Raw genomic sequence first — 10,939 nt, 5'->3', positions numbered from 1 at the left:
ACTCTCTCCATTAACACTTACACTGATAAAACTAGTATCTGCCCTTTTTTTCAAACACAATAATTATTAATTATTTTATACTTTTTGATACAAAAGATATGTTTTAATATGCGTACGTCCTGTCCAAGGGTATGGACGAAAGTTGGGACGAAAATTCGTCCTGGGGACCACCGTACGGGACGGTTTTCGTCCCATGGGACGAAAAAACCATCTGCCCGGAAGTCTAGGACAATGGACGGACTAATCTGGATGAAAAACCACCAGATTCACATCTGAAAGTTGAGATGTAGCCATGTGGCCTCGCCATGACAATTTGAAACTGACGCTGCTCAGAAATAATTGTACATATGTCCCTTTGCATTCTCTCTCCTCCATTTTTCCCTAAAAAACTTAGAAAACTATATATTGATATATTAAAAATATAAAACGGGTTTTTTTCGTCCGGGACAAAGGACGGGACGGTTTTCTCCCCGGACAGGATTAAAACTTGTCCCGAGAGGACAGAACGGGACAGTTTTTGTGCCGTCAGGCGAAAAATTCATCCCCTCCTTCGTCCCTGCACTGAATCTAGACGTCGGATGGGACGAAATTTGTCCTGTCCCGTCCATTGTCCACGTCCGGGACGATCCGAAACTATAAGATTGTCCTCACAAACACCAGAGCATTTTAAATTGAGAGTTGCTAATGGGGTTATGGTTTTTTTGATGAAAAAACGGAAAATATATTTATGAGTTGTAACATTCAATCTCTCCATGATAAACACAGAAATTCTAGCAATATTTCAGTTTTCCCATTAAGAAGATAGATAGACCTCCTCTGTTTGTGGGGTAATCAGGAGAATGATCAAATTAAATGTACCTGTAATGGCCAGGAAATAATTCATCTTACCTTGCCTACAGCTGGAGTTTGCTGGTCAAGTACCAAGAGTGCAGTGCCAGGCTACCAAAAGCCATGATATTGGCGAGAGACGACAGGCCATGGATCAATCCAAACTTCTTGTTCATGGTCGCGAGCTTGGGGTTGACCTTTGCCGTTGCCACGTTCTTCGACCATCCAACCTCATCGTCGATATTTAGCTCTCTCTCAAGCTTGTGCCTCTTCTTCATCATCTGTTCATTGAGAAGGAAAACCCTTAAATCTAACCCCAATGTGTTTAAATCACCCAGATCACAGAGTTTGTCATTATTCTTGGCAACCTTAGGTTGAAATCATATTGAATTAATTATTTCATCGTCATCGTTGAACATGACATATGGAATGATGAGAAGTATGACTATATATTAAAAAGACATGGAGAAAATCTTCAGTTGGAGACATATCAGAGCATGAGAAACCCTCGGTAAGCTGCGACAAGGTAAGTACTTATGCATTCATATCCTGGGAAGCTAACATACACATGAATTTTAATAACTAGAAGTTGTGATTACAGGCTAATAATTATACTTCTTGTCTAGAAAAGAAAACCCATTGCTAGATATGTCGATTCCCTTTGTATGAACGAGATTCAAAATGAAATTCTGAATATTACTATCTGATGATTTATGGAGGATGATAAAAGGCCCGCATGCCTAAGCTATAACAATGATGTATGAAACCATTTTATAATACCCTTTTTCCTGATTTTCAGGAGGGAAGATTTTCAAATAAGAAATGTCAAACTGATTAAGAGCTCGCAATCTAAATACAACATAAAATCTTTCAAACAGGAATGCTGGTGAATTTCTTTTCCTGAAGAATTCGATAATGGAAAAGGTCTCATTTTCCGTGCACACCAAAGCTATAACTAGAATGCCCAAAAAATAGTCTAGTATTTTTATGCGCTTTTCATGAGTGTAGATTTCTCCATAATTAATGTCAACTGAGGCATAATTTTGGTTGAATATCGCAGAAAGGGCAGAGCAGGTAACAGAACAATAAATACAATGAGAATGTCCTTGAAATAGAAAAGCAAGTGATATTTTTTTTTCCAGAACTATAAAATTCAGTAAGAGTACGTAAATTTCAGATAATCTATGTATGTGATTCTTTGACAAAAACTCGAAAGTCAGGATTACCTCAATTGTCATGGGAGTGAACACCAACAGGTTGGAAAGGTTGAATCCAAAGGCCGACAGCAGGAACCCTAGCTGGTATCTCTCAGTGGAAGAAGACGATTTCCAGGGGTGAAGATACGCAAAGGCCGCAACGCACAAAGCCAGGCACAGAGAAACAGTCGAAAAATAAGCCGGGAACATCTTGCTCTGAAGATTCCCAAACTGATGCCTCGGCAAGTTCCTGATCAGACACAAAATTCCACAAAAAAAAAGAAAAAAACCAAACGAAATTGATGAATTACGCGACAGGAATAACGGAACGGAGCGATCGGTTGAAGAATTGAAGGAATTTTTACTTGAACATGATGATGCCGCCGATGAAGGTGACCCAGAGAGCAGCTCCCCAGGCGGTGGAGAAGCATAGGAGGTGGCCGAGCTTGAGAACGGTAATGGCGAGCGGAAATCCGTCCGATCGCGGTCGGATGACGTCCGGGACGTAGGCGATTCCGACGACGAGGAACGAAACCGCGGTGAGGAATCGCGTGATCCACGCCATGGAAGGAGATTCCTTCTTCTGCGCGCTCTTCTTCGTCTTCTTCCTAGTTTGAACGTCTTCTCCGATGTCTCTGGAAGCTTCCACCGACAGTTGTCTGCTATATATACGGCCCAATAAGCCCAGCCCGTCAAGGCTCGGCGAAGGATGACGGTTGAAAGATGACGACTTATGGATGACGCTAACGCGGTCATCCCGGACGTGGACGAGGGACGGGACGAATTCAGTGCAGACTCATTGCAGGGATGAAGGACGGGACGAATTCTTCGTCCGACCGTACGAAAACCGTCCAGTCCAATCCTCCTGGAACAAATTTTCGTCCCATCTGGGAAAAAAAACATCACGCCCCTCGTCCTGGACGAAAAAAAAACCCGTTTTATATTTTTAATGTATTAATATAGATTTTCTAAGTTTTTTAGGGAAATACGGAGGAAACAGAATGCAAAGGGACATATGTACAATTATTTCTGAGAGGCGTCAGTTTGCACACGTGTAAAAATACAGGGACTTTGTTGCGAATTGTCATAGTGAGGCCATGTGGCTACATCTCAACTGTTGGATGTGAATCCGGCGGTTTTTCGTCCAGATTAGTCCGTCCATCGTCCGAGACCTTAGGACAGACGGCTTTTTCGCCCCACGCGACGAAAATCGTTCCATCCGGTGGTCCCCGGTACGAATTTTCGTCCCAGATTTCATCCAAACCCTTGGACGGGATAATTTTTTCCGAGATGAAAAAATCGTCTCGTCCGCATCCCTGTACTATAGTCAGAATGGGACGGACAAAGACAGATATGCGGGGACTAAAAGGCATAGTGCACCATCATCCAGGACGTGGACAAAGATTGCCCTCCTCTAGACTTCATCCCATCCCAAATATTTCCATTTACGTCCAGTCCCATCCTAAAACTGTTCCTTCATCGACATTCTTGTCTCGTCCGGTGTCTAGGACGAAGCAGTGAGCAAGTCAGCACTGGGCCACTCAAAATTTGACACATGGCACAACATGTGCATCGTCTAGCTGGAGCTCTCAAGGGCCTACTGTACTCCCATAGAACGCAGAAACCATCCCGTCTGCCCTCCAAGGCCCCAGCTAGACTGTTGTCTCGTCCACAGACAAAACAATCGTCCAGTCCTAAGACCGGTGGATGATTCTACATCCCATCATTCGTTCAACCTCCCGGACGGGATGAATTTTTCTTCCACATACAAAATAATCGTCCATCCACGTCCATTCTCTATAGTTTGTTCAGTCAATTGTTCATCCATTCCCATTTTTTCGTAGTCACCATTCAGCCGTCAGCCCCGCTATTGCCTGCGACGATGACAGATGGGATGCAATGGAAAGGCCGTCTGTTTAGTCATCCATTCATCCATCTGCATTTCTACATAGTCACCATTCAATAATTGGTCTCGTGAGTCATTCGTCTGTGACAGAGGACGGATGTCGGATGACGAATCATGACACGGACAGATGGGATGGAGTGAAAGGCCATCTATTCAAACATTTGTTCATTCATCCCCATTTTTTCATTGTCACCATTCAGTCATTCGTCTACGACATACTACGAATGCTGCATCCCGGATGATGAATAATTGTATGGACGGATGGGACAGGATTGAAAGGCTGTCTGTTTAGCCATTTGTTCGTCCATCCTCATTTTATGATCGTCACCATTCAGTCTTCAGTGCCGTTTTCGTCTATGACGGAGGATAGCTGCCGGATAACGGATAACCATATGGACGGATGGGACAGGACTGAAAGGACCATCTGTTCCGTCATCGATCCATCTACCTGCATTTTGTCCTAATCACCATTCAGTCATCAGTCACATTCAGTCATTCGTCTGTAACAGGGGACAGATACTGGATGACGGATAACAGTACTGACGAACGGGACGGGACTGAAAGTCGTCAGTTCAGTCATTAATTCATCCATCTGTATTTCATCATCATCACCATTCACTACGGATCAGCCACTAGCGGCTACTGCCCTAATATGACGGAACGGATGACGGAACATGAGACGTTTGATCATGGAACGGGATCCGCCAAGAGGTTATGTTCCTAGGTCGGAAAGGGCGACGGACGACGGATGACGGTTTGAAATAAGATTTGAAATTCGTCCCGTTTCGTTTGTCAACTAACGAAAGGACAGCCTAATAAGCCCAACAAGTTTCCCGCCCAAAAAAACGGCCTATATAAGATTTGCAGAGATTTGAAATTTGTAACCCTGGATTGCTTCTTGCTTAATCTGCAGCCGACGGAAGGGGAAAGGAAAGGTTCGAATCGCGTGGACGATTTCGTCGTTTTTGCTAGATCTGCTTTGGATTATTCTTTTTCTGTTGTTGCAATTGAGGAAGACTCTTCTCGATTAAGTGATTAAGGCTTGCGATACATTCATCCTTTTTTCGCTGTAGAAGATCTCGTACGTCGGTAAGCTAGTTTTTGGTTTGGCTTGGGCGCTACCTCTCTTTAATTCAGCGGTTTCGTATCGGATTTTTTTTAATTTCAATGGAAAGCTATGCTGTGTGATTGGGTTCAAGGCAGAAGAGAGTCGTCGCTGACTGATGTGTGAGAAATCATTTCCATGGGTGGAGGATACATCATATGTCTACGAGCTCGCTAATTTTTATGTTCAAGATTTGTTGACGTTAGTCTTAATTATGTTATTCGTATTTTTGCGCATAATCTGTCACCATTAAAAAAAAACCTGAAACGCGTTTCCGAACGTGGAGTAGAATGCCGTTTTCCACTTCTTACGGTACTTCAATTTTAGAATCTCATTTCACTGCCGATATGAACAAATTGGCCGTTTTGCGAATCTGAACGTTCTTCCCCATCTTAGTCAAATTTACCTGTCTTGAATTCATCTTTTACATTTCTGCAATCTACTTAACTGTGGACGATTTTCTTTTCACATGAAGGTAAGATAACTATTACTGACATTCCTCTCGATGCACTAAACATGGAGTGTTGTTGAACTTTCATGGGGTGAACGCGGGAAGGAAAAAGCATCAAAACTCTAAACAGCTCAGACAAAGGGAGAGAATGACAGATCTGGATAGACTTCAAGGCGTACTGTAGATCCAAAAGAGCCTTCCTATTCACCCTGCAGAGGAGGAAAATTCATCATCTTTGAATCTTTTCAGTCAACTTCTCATTCAAATTTTTTTTTGAAACTTCTCATTCAAAATTCCCTTTTCATCACCTTATCATCCTTCATGGATCTACACTTGGGCCTCCGGGGGGCAAGTCGCTGATGAGGCGTGGGCTGAAAAACAGACAGCCCACTAGTACACCAATAGGCCCAAAATAAAAGCCCATTAGAAAATACCTGTAATTTGGGCCGCAACGTCTCCATTGCAGCTCTCCTGTCTTCTCCCTGGAAACATACCCATCCTTAGAGAAAAAAAGCCAGAGTTCATAGAAAAGGTAATTGAGCTTACCTGGTAGAGGACCCAGTCAGCAGAATCGAAGAACGCCCTGGCATGACTCTGCCCAAGACATAATCCAGTCTTCACTTTTATATTTTATACTTTAATCTAAAGTTTTTAGTGTTTTTTATTCAAATCTAAATTCTCTAGTTTCAGAGAAGATACGTGAGCATTCATTCAAGCTTCGGTTGAACTAACCTGGGAAATGAGAGGCTTCTTCTTGGGTAAGATTCCTCCGTATTTCATATCTATGCTTGCCTGCATATCAAGCATAAGTCGATGTAGTTATGACCCAGATAGAGATAGAGATAGAGATAGAGATAGAGAGAGATATGGAGCGCAGACTAACCTCTAGATCTTCAGAAGCCGTGCTCTCTCTGCTGATGGTGGCCGTCAGATCTTCCCCTCTCTTCTCCATGAATTGAGATTGAAGATGGAAGCCTGCAGAGTGGAAGAAAACTTAGAGAGAGAAACAGAGAAAGAGGGGGAGTGTCTGATTGTGGAAGAATTCTCAGAGGAGGAGATTGGGGGAAGGAAGCGGTCAAGGAGAAGATGGCGGGACGGCATCTTCGATGTGCGTCGGTTAGAATATCGCGCTCGTTTGGCCACACAGTAAACGTGGCGCTGCCACTGCAACGGTCTTTTTGCGCGTTAATCCCTCATAACTTAAATCTGTTGCGCTTAGGCCCTGAACTGAGCTGCCCAAAATAGCCTTCGCTTGTCGTGTCGCGGCGGCCCTGCTAACTAGCTAATTTATCTTTTCTTTCATTTACTGTTTTTTTTGGTTAACAGTTTTAAAAAAAAATTTGTTGTTAACTTTAATTATGCTAAGATATCGTTTCTTTTGTTTAAAGTTACTTTTTTAGAAACATTCTTTGAAATTTTTTTGTTGTTCACATTCAATTTTGCCAATATATGCTAATATATCGTTTCTTTCATTTACCGTTATTTTTTTAGAAACAGTCTTTGAAGATTTTTTGCTGTTAACCTTAATTACGCCAATTTATCTTTTCTTTCATTTACTGTTACCTTTTTGGACAGAGTTTTTGAAATTTTTTTTGTTCACTTTAATTATGCCAATTTATCGTCTCTTTCAATTTACGTTATTTTTTTTAGAAACAGTCTTTTTTATTGTTAACTTTAATTACGCCAATTTATCGTTTCTTTCATTAAAAGTTATTTTTTTAGAAACATTCTATGAAAAATTTTTTGTTGTTCAAATTTAATTATGCCAATTTATCTTTTATTTCATTTACTGTTATCCTTTTAGACACAGTTTTTGAAATTTTTTTGTTCTTGACTTTAATTATGCCAATTTATATTTTCTTTCATGTACTGTTATCTTTTTAGAGACAGTTTTTTTTAAATTTTTTGTTATTAACTTTAAATATGCTAATTTATCGTTTCTTTCATTTAAAGTTATTTTTTTAGAAACATTCTTTGAATTTTTTTTTGTTGTTCACTTTAATTATGCCAATTTATCGTTTCTTTCACTTACTCTTATCTCTTTAGAAACAATATTCGAAAATTTTTTGCTAGTAATTTTAATTACGCAAATTTATATTTTCTTTCATTTAAGGTTATCTTTTTAGAAATAGTTTTCGAATTTGTTGTTGTTAACTTTAATTGTGCTAATTTATCGTTTCTTTCGTTTAGAGTTATCTTTTCACATACATTTTTTGAAAATTTTTTTGTTGTTCACTTTAATTATGCCTATTTATCGTTTCTTTCACTTACTCTTATCTTTTTAGAAACATTTTTCGAAATTTTTTTGTTGTTAACTTTAATTATGCCAATTTATATTTTTCTTTCATTTACTGTTATTTTTTTAGAACAGTTTTTTAATTTTTTTGGTGTTTACTTTAATTATGCCAATTTATCGCTTCTTTCACTTAGGTTATCTTTATAGAAATAGTTTTGGAAATTTTTTTGTTGTTAAATTTAATTATGTCAATTTATATTTTCTTTCATTTAAGGTTATCTTTTTAGAAAGAGTTTTCGAATTTGTTGTTGTTAACTTTAATTATGCTAATTTATATTTTCTTTCATGTACTGTTATCTTTTTAGAAACAGTTTTTGAACTTTTTTCGTTGTCAACTTTAATTATGCCGCCAATTTATCTTTTCTTTCTTTTATTGTTATCATTTTAGAAACAGTCTTTGAATTTTTTTGCCTTTAACTTTAATTATGCCGCCAATTTATCTTTCTTTTGTGGAAGTAAACTGTTTACTGTTAATTATTTTATGGGAGCAGTTTTCTTTAGCGGAACTGGTGCAGCCACCAGTTTTCAAGGAATTGTTTACGTCTTAAACTAGTTTTTTACCCAGTTGAGCCCAATAATGCACGGATGATACGGTAGGCAAAGACCGAGTCGCCGAAGACCTTTCGAGTCGATTCGGCCTCGTCAAGCTTTTCCCTTTCACGAATGACGGCACGGTAGGCCAGCCCATTAAATAAAAATATTTTCCTAGGTCGCCGACCATCATTACCCCACATTAAATAAATTCCTATTGTCCGAGCAGTTGACCGGAAGAAAACGATCATATCCCGAGAATATCCCTACGCATTTGCGCATGTTAAAGAAACAAATCTACAGCTAACTTTATAAAAGTCACATTTACGACTTCTGGATGATCCAAAATTGTAAATCATCAAATTTCTTATATAATCGATAATGTATTAATCAGGGAACTGAATCATTTATTTTTATTTTTTAAAAAGAAAAACTCCTATGTATTCAAGAGCCAAGTACTGCTACAAACTGAGGAAGAAAATTTGGTTTAGTTTGATTAAATCAAAGGACTTTATCAAGTCCTTGCAATGTACAAGATGATGAAGGGTAAATCAGAGGAGCAACCAACGGGGGAGCTTGGCGGAGGAGGTCTTCTCTTGGATGGGGTCTAAAGTGGGCTTCCAAGGGCGGGAGAAACGGGCCGACTGGTGGCGGCCCGTTAAGAGGGGGGAGTCGTCGAGCTTGGGCAAGGGGGATTCCTTTGAGAGGGGGGGTCTCTTGAAGGAGCGGGGCTTGGAGAGGAGGCGGCGGGCCTGGGCAGCGGAGCTGACCGGAGCTCGGCCGGTCTTCATGTGGAGCATTAGATAGACGCGGCCGGGCAGGAGGGGGCGGTCGGCGGCCAGGGGCTGGGGGTGTTTGGAGGAGAGGAAGGAGCGGAGCTCCGCTACGAACTGGTTGGGGTGCTCCATCATCAACTCCGCCACTGTTGAGCCGTCTTCTTTTGTCACCACTTGGCAGTCTGCCAGTATGACCTTGCTCTTCCCGCCCCCCGACTTTAGTGAATTCCCCATCGATGTCGCCGGACTATTGGGTTCTCAAAGAACAAGAAGATGATGATGATGATGATAATGATGATGGTGGTGACGATGATCCTACGAAGTAGAAGAAGATGATGATGATGATGATGAACCTACGAAGAAGAAGAAGAAGAAGAAGAATAAGAAAGACGATGATGACGATGACCCTTCGAAGAAGAAGAAGATGATGATGACGAAGACGATCCCTCGAAGAAGAAAATGATGGTGATGATGAACCTACGAGACGAAGAGGGACCCACGAAGAAGAAGATGATGATGATGAAGATGAACCTACGAAGATGATGATGATGATGATGGTGAAGACGATACCTCGAAGAAGAAGAAGATGATGATGGTGATGATGAACCTACGAGAAGAACAAGAACCCACGAAGAAGAAGAAGATGATGATGGTGATGATGAACCTACGAGAAGAAGAACAAGAACCCACGAAGAAGAAGACGATGATGATGAACCTACGAGAAGAGGAAGAAGAACCCCCGAAGAAGAAGATGATGATGATGAAGATGAACCTGCAAAGAAGAATAAGAAGAAGAAGATGATGAAGATGAACCTGCAAAGAAGAATAAGAAGAAGAAGATGATGACGAAGAAGATCCCACGAAGAAGGAGAGGGAGAACCCGCGAGGACGAAGATCTCAGTAAGAAGAAGAATAAGAATAATTGGGAAGAAAAAGGAAGAACCCGAGGAGAAGAAAGACTCTAGATTTCGGAATAGGGGTCCCGGGGACCGGAGCTCTACTGCTGGGACATGGAGGAGGAAAGAAGAATAAAGAAAGAAGCTCGGAACGTGGGTGTTGATTGTTCTCGAGAATTGCACCCAAGGAGAGAGAGAGAGAGAGAGAGAGAGAGAGAGAGAGAGAGAGAGAGAGAGAGAGAGAGAGAGAGAGAGAGAGAGAGAGAGAGAGAGAGAGAGCAAGGTAAAAAGGCCTACGAGGCATTCCTCTTTCTCAACCGCCAGAGATATACGCTAGTGGGGGGAAACCACGTCAACGTCTAACCGCCGCCGCGCCAACTTCCCCCCCCCCCAGTAATGTTACCCGGCACTACGTCAGACTTTAGTTTTGATAATTGATAATATTCCCCCACCCCATTAACGCCTGCCCTTCGTGGCGAGGGCAGCCGCCTAGTGGAGTTAATGAAACGTCGTTATTTCTCCGAGAAGAAAAAACTTGGGCGTGGCGTAAATTCACACGTGTCCCGAGAATTGAAAATTTTTATTTAAAACTTTTAAAAGTCTGCTGGGCTTCCTACAAGGGAGGATAATGTTGAAGATTTGCGGAAGTTTCGCGTCTAACGTCGGCGTTTACCTTCGGAGGGTTTTTGGCACCCGTATGTGGGGGCGGAAATGGGCGTGGATTATAATAATTGTTATTCGGCGGCTGATCGGGGTGGGAAGGTACGCGCCACAAACTCTTTCGGTTTTCGTTTCTCGTTCATTCATTTGAGTATGCTTAATGCTTCTCGCGACTCTAGGTCGTCTAGTATTCGAATGCAGACCCCATCTGTCTCTCTCTTTCTCCCTCTATCTTTCTCTATATCTTTCTCTGTCTGTTTCCTCTCTATCTCTTTCTCTTGTTCTCTCTCTATC

General features: G+C 41.3%; 3 protein-coding genes across 5 annotated transcripts; all 3 read right to left on the bottom strand.

Moving 5' to 3' along the window:
* Window positions 1-768: 768 nt before the first annotated feature.
* On the bottom strand, window positions 769-2,667 carry LOC144714548 (Late embryogenesis abundant protein (LEA) family protein). The gene is made up of 3 exons (XM_078589303.1): window positions 2,390-2,667; window positions 2,055-2,274; window positions 769-1,109 (listed from the first exon to the last, which is right to left on the bottom strand). The coding sequence occupies exons 1-3, from the start codon at window positions 2,587-2,589 to the stop codon at window positions 894-896; spliced, it is 636 nt and encodes a 211-aa protein (XP_078445429.1). The 5' UTR covers window positions 2,590-2,667; the 3' UTR covers window positions 769-893.
* A 2,844-nt stretch (window positions 2,668-5,511) lies between these two features.
* On the bottom strand, window positions 5,512-6,627 carry LOC144714308 (cAMP-regulated phosphoprotein 19-related protein). Of its 2 annotated transcripts, XM_078589030.1 has the most exons (6): window positions 6,370-6,623; window positions 6,219-6,278; window positions 6,033-6,080; window positions 5,921-5,968; window positions 5,795-5,857; window positions 5,512-5,695 (listed from the first exon to the last, which is right to left on the bottom strand). In XM_078589030.1, the coding sequence occupies exons 1-6, from the start codon at window positions 6,436-6,438 to the stop codon at window positions 5,687-5,689; spliced, it is 297 nt and encodes a 98-aa protein (XP_078445156.1). In that variant the 5' UTR covers window positions 6,439-6,623; the 3' UTR covers window positions 5,512-5,686. The 2 variants fall into 2 exon arrangements, with proteins under 2 accessions (XP_078445156.1, XP_078445155.1); XM_078589029.1 differs by having other exon boundaries at window positions 5,795-5,968; window positions 6,370-6,627.
* Window positions 6,628-8,782: 2,155 nt separating this feature from the next.
* Window positions 8,783-10,147, bottom strand: LOC144714546 (uncharacterized). Of its 2 annotated transcripts, none has more exons than XM_078589302.1 (2): window positions 9,754-10,147; window positions 8,783-9,696 (listed from the first exon to the last, which is right to left on the bottom strand). In XM_078589302.1, the coding sequence occupies exon 2, from the start codon at window positions 9,321-9,323 to the stop codon at window positions 8,865-8,867; it is 459 nt and encodes a 152-aa protein (XP_078445428.1). In that variant the 5' UTR covers window positions 9,324-9,696; window positions 9,754-10,147; the 3' UTR covers window positions 8,783-8,864. The 2 variants fall into 2 exon arrangements, with proteins under 2 accessions (XP_078445428.1, XP_078445427.1); XM_078589301.1 differs by having other exon boundaries at window positions 8,783-9,861; window positions 9,903-10,147.
* Between the last annotated feature and the right edge of the window lie 792 nt (window positions 10,148-10,939).

Source organism: Wolffia australiana, chromosome 17 (assembly GCF_029677425.1).
Source record: "Wolffia australiana isolate 7733 chromosome 17, ASM2967742v1".
In the NCBI taxonomy this organism is placed as follows: domain Eukaryota; kingdom Viridiplantae; phylum Streptophyta; class Magnoliopsida; order Alismatales; family Araceae; genus Wolffia; species Wolffia australiana.
Note: the sequence above shows the minus strand (reverse complement) of the source record. Positions and strands in the feature narration are given on the sequence as shown.